Source organism: Aythya marila (genome assembly GCF_965140915.1).
Source record: "Aythya marila genome assembly, chromosome: 15".
Classification (NCBI taxonomy): domain Eukaryota; kingdom Metazoa; phylum Chordata; class Aves; order Anseriformes; family Anatidae; genus Aythya; species Aythya marila.
In genome coordinates this window covers 10,514,587-10,528,243 of record NC_139056.1, presented here as the reverse complement: position 1 = coordinate 10,528,243, position 13,657 = coordinate 10,514,587, and the positions used below count along the sequence as shown (strand labels likewise).

The 13,657-nt window shown below is 40.5% G+C and overlaps 1 protein-coding gene across 1 annotated transcript in view; it reads left to right on the top strand.

Moving 5' to 3' along the window:
• Positions 1 to 650: 650 nt before the first annotated feature.
• Positions 651 to 13,657, top strand: part of BAIAP2L1 (BAR/IMD domain containing adaptor protein 2 like 1) — a 40,667-nt gene continuing 27,660 nt past the window's right edge. The window contains exons 1-3 of the mRNA XM_082772676.1: positions 651 to 866; positions 8,966 to 9,041; positions 11,232 to 11,318. Of these exons, the coding sequence (XP_082628802.1) occupies positions 816 to 866; positions 8,966 to 9,041; positions 11,232 to 11,318 (214 nt within the window). The 5' untranslated portion in view covers positions 651 to 815. The remainder of the gene's footprint in view (positions 867 to 8,965; positions 9,042 to 11,231; positions 11,319 to 13,657) is intronic.

Below are 13,657 nucleotides of genomic sequence, written 5' to 3'. Positions count from 1 at the left end.
GGCGATTTATGGTCCACAAAAAATAAGATACCCCAGACTTTCCCCCGCGCTGTCCCCACGAAGGCCTCGTGAGTCATTTTGCAGAGCAAGTACAACCAGGGCACTTTTTGTTTTCTTGGAATGTATTTGAAAGGAATTGAAAACTTTAGGGTGCAGCATGAAGCATAGCTGGTGCTCCACATGTGTGTACAAATGTTTCAGGGGGAAACATCTCCCTCCAGGCCTGAGGGGTCCCAAGGGAGGCCCCTCAGCTTTGCCTCGCTCAGGGCCTCGGCCTCCCCTGTCTAACTCTGACAGGAAAAAAACAACTAATTCTTACAGAACCTTCAGTATCTCTCACAGAACTCTCACTCAGCTGCTGTGAGGACGATTTTACCTCTGGCTTCCCTGGACGCCCAACGCAGAGCTGCCTCCCGAAAAAAGCCTCTCACGCCGCGCTCTCGCACCGAGGGTCTCCACGACCACCGGGCGCGGAGGCCGAGGAGGGGAGGGAGGGAGGCCTCGTAAGGGCTGCGGGGAGGCTGGGGGGGGAGGAGGAGGAGGAGGAGGAAGGAGGCCTGAGCGGGCGGCACCCAGGTGGAGGCGGCGGGGCCCGCTGAGGCGAACGCCGCCGCCCCGCCCGCCGAGCCAGTCCTGCCGCGTCAGGCGGCCCCGGCCCCGCAGTCCCCGCCCGGCGGCGGCGCTGCCCGGCTGGTTCCACAACTTTTTGACAGTTTCTCAGCAGCCCAGGAGGGGGAAAGCAGCCTGGGCTCCGGCTGCGCTGGGGCCGTGAGCGCTCTCCGGAGGAACGAAGCCCCCCTCTCGCCGCCGGCACCATGTCCCGGGACCCCGAGGAGGTGAACAGGCTGACGGAGAGCACCTACAAGGTGAGCGCGGGGCGGGGGCTGCCCGCCCGTCACCGCCGAGCCTGAGGAGACGGCGGCAGACGGAGGCAGCCAGGGCCCCTCTCGCGGAAAGGGAGTCGGCTCCTTGTTGTTTTATTGTTATTATTTTCTTTTTATGAGTACGCTCGCCCGTCCCACCGTGCCAGAGCCCTGCTGCTCGGTGCTGGCTTCTACGGCGTGAATAACGCCAAGGGGCTTGGGCAACAGGTTTGGGGCATGGCAGGCTTTAAGACTGTGTTTTTTTTTTCCCTTCCTCAGCAGGCTCGGTTCTCCGAAAACCATAATTCCCCCGGTGTGCTTTAATGAGAACGCGGTTCGGAGAGCTTGGGGTTTGCGGTTCTCTGCTTAAGCCATTCCTTGATAGGGGCCAGAGCCTGGAAGTGGCTTAACGGTGAATTCAGTCCTGAGCTGATAATCTGATTTATGAAGGGACGCCCGAGCGTGATTCAAGGTGTCTGCTGGAAAAAATAGCCCGATTTATGTTGGTAGACTTCTCAACTTTCTAGAAATGCCTACTTACTACCAGAATGAAAAGTATTTTGTGTGCTGGCAGGAGGCACTCAAACTTTTTCTTTCAACAAACAGCCCCTCCAAAACACACGAAAGGGGAAAAAAAAAAAAAAAAAAGGCAAAATGCCCTTGAAAATCCTGTGTTTGAGTAGCAATAGCAGTCATAGATCCATGATCTTTATTCTGTGCAGTGTGTTGTAGTACAGAAATCATTCATATTTGCAAATGTATTTAATCATGCAAATGAACCTACAGCTGCAATGTATTTACAGCTTCAAGCGCAAAGGAAGGCTTTCTGGAGATTTTTCTGTTTTGCTGTTTACTCAATTGTACTGGCATACTATCAAATGTTTTCATATTTCTGAAGATGTTGGTACAGTATAAAGGTCTCCGAAAACTTTTACAGGAGTATTTTACTGTTTTGTTGTTCTCTGACACACAAGTCAACTTCTCTCCTTCAAGTAGTCCACCTATGTCAGTGTCATGTCATATTTCTGTTTAATTTCTCTTAGATACTAAATTCATGTAAAATTACTGTAAAAATTAGATTAGTTGGCAATAAAGGTTGTCCTCTAGGATCAGTGTAGGTCTTAAACAGTCTGTTGCTTTTTGATATCAGTTACTTTCATGGCAAGGCCATAAGCAAACAAATTCTTTTTTTCTCAGAAAAACAGTCCGTAAGTACAGGCTCACAGACAAGAAGCCTGGGAAGCTCAGGGCTGTGCTGAAGAAGGAATGCCCTACCCTGTCTGTTGGCTTCCAGAATGTAGCTAAAACAGGACAGAAGATCTTTTATTTGTGAGTTTTAACAGATATACTATGAAATAAGTTTTAAAGGAATGACAGACCTCTAAATAAACATAAACCTTCCCTGGTACTTAGTACTTGCTTCCTGGGAAAGCTTACCCCCCTTTTTTTTCCTTTGTTTTCTAAACTAATTCAAAGGGACACTTAAGATTGAAACAACCAGCAAAACCACAGTAATACGAAGTTAATGTTGACAGTGTGATGAAATGTCTTCTATGCGGATATTTTGAGAGGTCTGGTATGTTGCATCACATAGCTGGTACTCACAGGCCTGGAAACCCTCCTGCCCTGCCCTCATTAAAAATGGAAACTTTATCCAGATAAGGTATAAAGGCTGCTTCAGGTAGACCCAGAATCCATTCTCTGCTTTAAAGTAGTTATTTCTATATCAAAGTTAAAATCTGGAAAATAGTTCTTTACTTCTTAAGGGCAGAGAGAACTGGCCTCTGTGTTCAGCGTTTTCTGTGACTACAATTACACCTCCGTCATTTAAAGCACATGAACGCTTCTTTGTGCCATGCTTCCGCCTGCCCGGTGAGCGTGCTCTCCGCTCAGCAGCGTCCCTGTAACTTCTCTCGCTGGGTGCTGTCCTAGCAGCACAGTGCTCAGAGCACCACGCTGGGATCAACCAAGTCAGCAGCCGTGTTTGTGTTTCTCTTACCAACAAGAAGGCTTGCTCTGGAGAAACCATCTCGATGTAGTGTAGGGATGGCATCTGTGTGCTGCGGGATCAAACGCAGGCTTTCAGCGTCTCAAAAAAAAATTTAACCTTCCTGTGACCTGGAAAAATAATAGGAAAATAAGTTTAATGCCTTGCCAGTCTGTTTTCCTTTTTTTTTTTCTTCTTCTATTTAGTAGTGCTAATCCACTGGATTTATTAAACACATAGTAACCTGCACTATAGAAAGCTTTGAAATAGCACAGAGATCACCAAGTGGCTAAAAGTAATGCCCTTGTATTTTTATCTTATTCATCCTTTTTGTTGGCAACGACATAGGGAAGCGAATACTTCAACATATTTTAGCTAACCTGACTGAATAAACAACATAATCCACAAATACGTGCATGTGTACACATGTGAAAATCAAGGTTGACATTTGCTCTTTATGTAATACCTGAAGAATTATTTTAGTGCATGATAGGAATGGCACGTGCGAAAGGAAGCCCGAGGGTGTGGGAGCTTGCAAGCAAGGAGGGCCACGGCCTCCACTGTACCAGAGCACTCCTGTGACGCCTCCCGGCTCTCGCCACCGCTGCAGTGACACGTCACGCTCGCTGTGCGGGACATTTTGTGACCTCCACACACAGACCGTGTCCATCGGTCCAGCGCTTCTTGGAGTGCCACTGCAGCTGATGCAGTTTCCTTTTATCGGCTGTGTAAGGAGGTCCATTTGTCATCCAGCTGTGTACACTGTCCGTTTGTCATCCGGCTGTGACACGCAAAGCAGGGGAAAGGGGAAAAAGGTGGAAGTGCTGGGTTACACACCCGCGGTTCTGTCTGTGTGGTCTGAGGGCTGTGCCCACATGTATTGCTCCTCTGGTTTGAAGCTTCTAGAACTGCTGATATTTCACAGGTGTTGATCATCTTGAATTGTAAAGATGAATTTCTTAGTATAAAAGTAAATTTTATCAGGAAATTTTCATTATCACCCAAAGTATATGATTAGACTTAAAAAAAAATAAGTTTATTCCATGGAGTGCTGTGTTACTCTCATTGAACAGGGGCATGTAGAATTATTTTGGTAGGCTATATGGCTTTCTCCTTGAAATATTTCTGACAAACTCAGTTTAAAACACTAACTTCCACATATCCACATTTTTAAAAGGCTTACAATTAGATTAGACCATCAGGCTTACTGTCAGTAGTTAAAATTCACTCGTGGCATGCTGCAGGAAGGGTATTGTTTTGAATCACCAAAATATAAATCCTAATTTGGGGGAAAAGGGGCCTCTGGGAGTCTGTGAGCATATAAATTCTAGCTTAGTACAAGTTATCTATTTGACCTTACTTAGTTACGTCTGCTTATATTCTGTCTTGGGTCACACATTCATAACCTGGAAAGCTTTGTAGTTAGAACACATTGATGGATGATGTATTAATGTTTCTCTTAAACATGAAACATCAAGCTGACTAATAATTAGTCATAAGAATTAGACTTTTTGATTAAACACTGTCATCCCGATTTTTTTTTTCTCTGTTCTGTTAGACCTGTTTTAAAACAATATTAAGCTAATTTACAGCTGAGATGGCTTAACATGAGGACTTAATCCTGCCCTTATGAAAGCTTTATTCTGGATTTCAAAGAGATGAGATGTAATAACGTACAAAATGGAACACTATGATTGGCTTTCTATAGGGCCTTTTGAATCTCCTCAACGGGTTCTCAAACAACATGAAAGACTCAAAAAAATTAATGTTGCTGTTTTTTTCTAATTGACTTGTAACGTTATAAACAAACTAGTGGCTATACAAAGGTTAGCTATGAATAGCAGTAGTGATGGTAATACGAGTAACATTAGACCTACTTTTCTGTCTTAGTTCTGTAATTTCGGATTTTGACCTAAATACATTGTTATCCACTCTTGCAAAAGTGCCTGCAGGATGTAAACTTGAAACTACGGGGAGTCTGTGCATTGTTTGGCTGTACCCATACCTGCTGAGCTATTGTTCTGCGAGGTGTGTCTTTAAGTAAGAAGCAAAGCTGCGCCTTTACAGGAAGGCACTTTTACAATGGCTTTCATTTGTTTTGAAGATTACCCGGGTGGAAATACACCGTTTGTTGCTCCTCAGTCTTTTCTGCCAGGCTGGTTAACGCGTTGGTTTCATGGGGTGAAGGGCGCACAGCAACCTTCATACCAGAGAGTACATCCCCCTTCAGCTCTTTTTTGGGAAGATCACTTGTGCCAACGCTACCATTCTGCATAAAAAGATGTTTCCAGTTGCCTCTCTTGAAAGTGTTTCCCTTCGTTTCCATTCATCCTAAATAATAGAAAGCTGTAGGATCTAATCATGTGCCTCCTGTTCTCTTCTAGTTAATTATTCCGTTCACGAGAGGTAGTGTGTCACTAGAATATAGGGCATGAGATTGACAATTAGGAGGCCTGGGCTGCGTTGCTCACTGAACAGCCAAACGATGTCTTGTGAACCACTTTCTCTCAGCTGTTGCCTTACTTCGTCATGTCCCACAGGACTGAGACCAAAGTTTTATTACAATGTCTGTGTACAGCACAGCGGATGTCAAATAACATCGGGGTCGTGTTACTTCTGACAGCTTTAAGGTAGTGGGCCTCATGCTCAGAAATTCCTCTGTTCTGCCATCTCTGGTTTTTTAGTTCTCAGATCTGGCTTTAATGTATGACTAGTGCTACTGGTGGTTGGTCCCAGTCCTTGTCGTGACCTTTTCCTTAGACTACAGATACGGGAAGCTGTAAAATAGTAAGGCATCACCTGAAAATAAACAGCTATAAAATTGATTTCTGAGTGGCTTGTTTTTAACTCTGTAACCTCTGAAGTTAAAGGAAATACTACAATCATTTTAAGTGATCTGAAATGTCTTGGCAATATCAAGTTCATATCTGATCCTGAAAAGGGAGTTGCCAGTGACAGTTTCGCTTTTTTGAAGAAGTGCTCTACGTATTTCTTCCCGGAATGAAGCTGCTTTGAAGACGGCAGCAGTCATTAACTGTATAAAAAGAGCTCTCAAAGCAACGGCAGGTTTTTGTTTGCTCTGAGAATCTAGCCTCCAGTAGAAAAAACAATACATATGCTTCTCTCTAATGCTGGAGAGAGGAAAAAATCATCTAAAAAATATTTCATTAGGTTGTCTTGTAGATCCAGCAGGGAGGAGGAGGAAAAAAAAAAAGCTGGGTCTCTATCAAACACAAACCCTCAGTAAGAAAGATGAGCCTTGCACAGTGCTGTGAAGATCAGCTAAGCATACCCTGTGTTAAACCAAGCAAATTCCAAAGAGAAATTTCCATTGCAAAGGTTTTCACTGTTTCTCATGCGTTCCTGTCTAGAAATTGGCGCAGACGCTTCTGCTAACAATCAAGCACTGTGGCAGCGCAAAGACTGAAAAACTTCCAGAGACTGCTTGGTCTAATGGAGAAAAGATCCCTTGGTTGTATGCCTTCCAGCTCCTGAAGGCTTTGAGCTAGAAATTGTTTCTTCATCCTTCCCAGCAGCTTTACGTATACACAGAGCAGATGTGAGGTACCGGAGCTCTCCCTGGGAGTTCTCTTCCAGTGGACTTGTTTCCACAGCGTGGTCTCTATCTGCTGAACCTGGACGCCCGGTATGTCTCAACTCAGCTAGTGAAAACAGAGCTGAAAAAATGGGAGAAAAGAGCAGAAAATGGCTTCAAAGAGGGGAACTGCTGCGCATATTCTTGCTGGAGTTTGGTCACCTCCTCCTAACTGAAGACTGATGCAGGTGCAGTCACTGTTTTCTCAGTCTGAAGTCTGATTAGAAGATGTCAAGAAAACAGGCATCTTAACCTTGGATGCACATTTCAACAAAATTAGTATTTCAAGACTAATAATTATCACACTACTGTTATGATTTTTGGATGGGGGCAGTAAGGTTTTTAACTCCTTGTTGTGCAGGGCAGGGTAAGCTGAGAGGGGATCCGTCTTGCAGAAAACCCGTTTTCAATAGGGGGTGGGGATTCCAGGTGGCATTGGGATTCTTACCTGCTATGCGCGCACATTTTCCACATCATGTAGAGCTTCTCTTCCCCCATATCTTTGGAATACAGGACTCTATCCTAAAGGAATTCCATAATTCATCTAGTCGCATGATTTGTTAACTCCATATATGCCAACAGCTACCTTCCTTAGCGCAATGCTGGGAAGAAAAGTCAAAAAGTCGGTAGCAGGAAGGAACACAAGTGCCTAGTCGCACAGTGCCAGCTCCAGCTTCCTGGAGTCTCCAGCAGAGGCCCAGCAGCCAGGTTTCCAGCAGTCAAACAGCTGGGGTAGGAGGAGGAGCATTTCCAGACACTGCAGCTTGGAAGTCCATCCAATTAAGTTGTTGTAATAGCCCTGGGCGTTGTTGGCCCGACCTGAAACACACGTTCCCACATGATTTCTGGATGTGGTTTGTGAGTTAACCCAGACCGAGGGCCTGGGGACAACAGGTAAGTTTGCTCGCAGTGATTGTGTTTGGACGGGTAAGAGTTTATTGGTAGAGACAGGAAAACAATCCCCATTGCATTAAATTTGTACAAATAAAAGCAACAGGGCTTGGCACTGTTTTTGTGTGTCCACTTTTGATGTCATAGGTGCTGTAGCAGTATCAGAACCTAATAGCTTTATGTCTCTTGGTATCATGTTCGCTCGGAAATGTGATACCACTGTGTAATGACATCCCATCTGTCATCGTTAAAGAGAAACGATAAAATGATTGCTTGGACTACAGATTTTTCAATTCCATTACCTAGAAAATTGAAAGTCAGAGGCATGGCAAGAGTTGAAAATCTGTAGGTTTATAAGGAAATTCTTGCTACTGCATTTAACTGTGGCATGCTTGAAGGAAGCAGTTATACTGTCCCCCTAACAGAGATGCTGACAGTTACCATTATATCCCAGTACAGGAGACAGAGAGATGGGCCAGTAAGGAAGATCTTTTTAAGGAACACATTTTGAAGATTAACAGAATGACAACACACGTCCAAAAATCAGTTCTCTAACAGAGCTTGGGGAAGCAACAGGATAGACGCTAACTCAGTATTGAAGTCCTTTCTTGCCAAATGTTATCAGACCATGCCATCGGACTGTTGTGTGTGAACCTATAATTTTATCCAGGTCCAGCAATATTATATATGCAGGTCAAGTGTCTTTAATAGTGCCAGTAAAATATGTAATGTGATACATAAATACTGAAACATGCATGTGAAAACATAGAACTTGAAAGTCCTGCTGTGCGAACAGTATCCAGGAGATGTGAGTTGTGCTATTAAAAAGAGTGTTATTTAAAATAGTAAGAATAACAGAGTAGTGTCTTCAGCTATCTCATTATCTTAGAAGGTTTGAGAACAGACTCAGCAGCTGTTTTTATATGAAACTGTATTTTGTATGATGGAATACAGGAGAGAAGAAGGACTGGAACTTTGTGGTTACTTGATTTTTAAATGACTGGGAAATGGGAAATGCCATACTATTTGTTCAGATATAGTTATTGACAGACATGGAAAGATTTGTTGTTAAACTAGAGAGAACTATTTTCCCTAAGTACTAAATACTAGCTGTAATGTAGAAAAGAGGATTTTTCAGTTTATTTTGCTGCTTGTTAAATAAAAGGTCTTCCTCTAATCAAGTTATCTCGTCCATTTCTTGCTCAAATCTTACACCATTGTCAGGAAGTTTTTTTTTTATTGTCTGACTTTAGAAAACAATTAGTAGAGAAATGGTTTCTCTCGTGCTTCTTTCTCCATCACTTATTTATCATAAAAGCACGGTCTGTGCAAACTTTGATCATATACTCAACATCCTTTTTTATTATAAACAGACAGATTCCTCTTTAGCCCTAGTTTAGCCTATTTTTTTTTCCTGTTTGTTGATCTTAAATGCTCAGTTTCCTCACCCTTCCGCCTTTTGCTCTCCTCTTCCTCCTGAGTCTTCTAATTTTCACCCATCCACAGACTTTCCAGGTAACGTACTGTACATAAGAAACATAAAAATATTCATAAGTGACACTGAGATAAATACTTTCATCCATTTCTGAATTGCCTTGGCTATAACACAAATTTTATTTTGTTTGCTAGAATGTTATGGAACAGTTCAATCCGGGACTGCGGAATTTAATAAATCTGGGGAAGAATTATGAAAAAGCTGTTAATGGTAAGTCTTTTGGGTGTTAACTTTAGAAACAATGTTTAATTTTAATTTATTTCGTTTTCATATTGGATGTGAGGATTGTGTAAAAGCTTAAATTCCAAGTTGAACTTCATGCATTTATAAAACAAACTAAAAATCACAAACACCTCAGCATATGTACCTCTTCTACCTCCTCTTTTTTTCTTTTTCTTTAATTTGGGAGGGGAAACAGGATTTTGGCCAAGTTCAAACACTGTCCTGCAGAAGCTGCATCCCAAACACATAGGCACTGAGCTACTGAAAAAAATTCTTTTAAAAAGTATGAATAACACCTATTAGAATCATAATATAAATTGAAGAAACAGTTATGCAAGATAGATATTGGGGTTTTTCCTCTTGGAAATACCTTCCAGAGATACTTCACAATTTTAGATTTGTTTTTGCTCACCTGTACATGTGTCAGTGCATGAGTAAGTATGCCTATTAACAGAACAACGTGAATGAGTAAGAGTTGCAGGAGTGGATTCAATTTTTTCTTAACCATACTAAATCTGATGGCATCTTTCTAATGGAGTCAAAATCACAATCGGAAAATTTGAAAAAGGGCACAGTTTTTCAGACTTTATAATATGTTTGTTTACTTCCATCATTGACTTAAGAGAAAGTATTTATATAAGAATTGGTTTCCAAGACTGGGCCCTAGATTCCCAAAGCTTATATTGTAGGACCTGTTAGAGCTTGCTCTATTTCACTTATGCAGACCTGTTGAGCTGCTTGATACCATATTAAAGCAATGTAAAATGTCTCCAAATTTGCCTCATTAAAGTCTGTGACATATATTTCCCTACATGTAATCTAGCACTCTGAGAAATGTGATACTGCAGAAGTAGTGCATAGCCAAATAGTTACTGAAATATCTCTTCATGCAAATTTTAGACAAGGCTTGAGACAAAGATAAAAAACAAAGCCTGCTGGAGATGAAAATAAGGAAATGTTGACTTAGTTGCAGTACCTTACCTTACGTGATTCATTAGCAAATGGGGTTTATGGATTATAGCTAGTAAGCTAGTACCAGAAATAATATGTTTGTCTGGAAAAAAAATTATAGCAGTTGACAAGAGTTGCCTTTTTTTTTTTTTTTTTTTTGCACTGTACTTTTGGTACATTATGTTGTGTCTTTTGTCTTTTTAAAATTCAATTTGTTATCAGTAATTCACAGTATAGCTGTGCCCAGCAACACTGGAGAGAGTCTGATAGGCATTGTGTTTTACAAAATTTGCATTTAAGACTGGTTGATAAAGCTTTTCTAGTATGAATGCTTAATTTCACATGAGTAAATGTTTGCAACATTGCAACAACTGTTGAGAAAGTGTTAGTCATCTTTGGGCTCTCATAAATTGTTAATCTTTACTCCATAAATTCTGAGTGGTATAAATAGATCTTCAACAAGGAGTAAATATCCTGTTGCTAAACAGTCAAACATTTTGCAGCTTTCCAAAAAGTCAGAGTGGTCTGACAAAGAATACAAAGCTTCCAAAACTTCTATTGGATTTATAATGCGTCTTTGTGCATTTTGAGGCTAAAGGGTCAAACCTCCTTTTCTGCACAACTACCGTTTACTAGCTGTAGTACTAATGAAGATACTATACAGATGGAGTTCTTGATTTAGCTTGATAAACACAGGTAAAAAAAATCACGTTTTCTTCCTTTCTTAGTGACTACACTAGGAGGTAAGATTGACTTGGAGCTATCTGACAAGGCATTAGATGGGCAGAGTTGAAATGACACAAGCTTTTCATAAACATGTGGCAGACTGCTCCGTCAGTAGCACCAACATAGTTGGTGGTGCTATTTTTTTTTGTAAACTTTTGTGGGTTTTTTCCAACAGCTTTATCTGTACCAGGGAGTTTTGCTATGTCCTGGTACTAAACCAACCCACTGATTCTGTATGCTCCTGGGTATATGTGAAAGTTGGAACTAAAGACTACAGCTTTGCTGATACACTTTGCTGTCCTGTCTTTCTGTCACCTGGTTTCACAAACTAGGAGGTAGCACAGGGACTTGAGTAACTTCTTCCAGCAGCAGGATTTCCTTTTTGCCATGCAATGCTCTCTTTCTTTGTGTCCTGGATTCCAAAATTTCATAAGATCATAGATTAATGAAAATATAAAATCTTTCCATATTTTTAACTTTTTATTTTTTCTTCCCTATAAGCTATGGTAGTGGCTGGAAGAGCATATTATGATAGTCTTGCAAAGATTGGTGATATATCAGCTGATTCTCCTGTTTCTAAAGAATTAGGTAAGTGATTATTTTTTTAAATATTTTATAACCAAAACTTCTTTTTTGTTTTCCTACTGACACTTCACAGAACTAATGTAAAGTACAAAAGTATTAGAAAAAGAGCATTTTACTCTTTAATAATGCATAGATGGAAGGAATTAGATCACCTTAAAATGTATTTTTTTTCTCAGGAAACTTATGCTATTTTCATCACAAATGTCAGTAAAAGTTCTCAGATATATTATATTAATATTCTAGTTGAGCTTTTGAATGAGGAACTGTAGAGTAAAAGATATAATTTAGTCTATCAGTAGCCATTTACATTAATGTAAAATTAATCCAAATTATGTACTTTCCTGAAAATAATTTCTGAATTTTTCAAAGACTGTCGTCAGCACTGCATCTTGTATTCCTTTGGCTAGCATTGAAATGATATTGCTCAATCTACAAAAGTGAAGTTTTCATCAAAGTACTTGTAGTATTTCTGACAAAAATATAACATCATTACAAAAAAAAAAAAAAAGCTATGCTGTAAAGAGGAAACATTGTTTAAAGGCTTGATTTGCTTTTTGACTAAAATAACTGGATAAAGTGTCTTTCGATTATGGGTAATCTTTACTTTTGATTATGGGCAATCTTTACTTTTGATTATGGGCAATGTAGGACTCTTTCATTGGTATAATGTGCATCTGCTTCTGTAACTAACTTGGAATAGTATGCAAATTTAGCTGATTAAAAGGAATGGTTTTAGTAATTTTTTCTTAGTGATTCTGTTGAAGGTGATTTGAGGGAAAGACTCTCCTTGAATGGTGACCACAGGTTTCTATGCACCTGCATATATTTTTGATTTGTTCTGAAACCTCTTCTGTGTGTTAACATTCTGTGTTCAAAGCTGGGAGCGGCAGAACAGCAAACAGTACAAAGCAAACAGTCCGAGGGTAGTTACTTTCTGTATTTGCTTTGCAAGTTGTTTACAGGAAACAGAGTTGCTAGTTTTAAACCGTAGAACAAAAGTATGAGAAAGTTAGAAGTATCAACCATTCAGTCTTATAAAAATGTCAACAAAAGCATAGTTATGATTTTTGTAATCAAGCAGTGGGTCAAATACATAGAAGTAATCTATTTGTTGAACTTTGTATTGACTGTGGGATGTTATCTGCATGTTTGAAAATATTATTGGGTAGTCTCGAGCTAAATTCTGTTTCTTCCCTACTACAGGGGCATTACAGAACTGTGCTTGAAAATAGATTTTTGGTTTAATTATAAATTCTTCCAAGCAGTTAAAAACATTTTTCTAGACACACTGAGAAAGTATTGCCTTCTTCAGGCTCAGGTGTCTAGCACTGTATTCTGTTCATCTTCTACTTAAACTGGTACTGCAATAAAAATCTTCCTAAGGAAGACAGCAATTCTGGATTTCTTCCAGCATACTTTCTGATACAATACTTAAAGTAGTGAACATTGGAAAAGCCAAGATAATGTGGTTACACATCTGTGACAGATTAGTTACATTTTCTTAACTTTCTTGATAGTTCTGAAGCTAGACGATGATACTGAGCTATTTAGAAAAGAAAAGGATACACCCTAGACAGCTGTAAAATCATCTTTCCTTAAAACAAAACAAAAACCAATACTGGACAGCTCTTACCTTTTTGTATTTTAGAAATACTAAGAGAGATGCTAGGCAGTATTGGATGTGTAAAGACTAGTTCAAACTTTGCTGTGATGCATTCCTTTGAGGACCCTATTAACCCTAGCAGAGTTACCACAGGCTCAGCGCACTGCAGAATTGTCTGCTGTGAATTCCTTTAGATTTGCTAAAATGCGTGTTATCAACTACCAACAGCTCTATCACACATAATGCTTCAGGCACCCTTGCCAAAACAGAGTTCAGCAGTCATCAGTTTGGTTTTGTGACCTACCTGTGACCTGCCTTACAGGACTGTATTCTCTTGAGAATGAAGTGAGCTGACACTGGTTTGGTTTACAAGAGCAGCAATCTACAGGTGACTGGCAAAGAAGCAGAGAATAGCAATTTCCATAATTTTATGCGTGCACGTTATCTGTATCCACATCTGATGCTCTGATATTTCTCTTACCTTGCCCTGGTTTTAAACTGCATTACGCCTCTTTCTATATCCTATATTAGTTGAAATCAATAGCAGTAATCCCACAGATGTCGGTAGGGGGATCATGATATTTTGAGTATATAAAACATCATCCTGGCTGCTCACAATGAATTAGATAAACCAACAATGACAAGAGCTACGTGTTTTAGAATGCTTTAATTTTGAGCATGAGTTGAGCTCCTGTGGTCTGGATTTCCGGTGTTAAGGGCTTTGGACAGCCAGCAAATT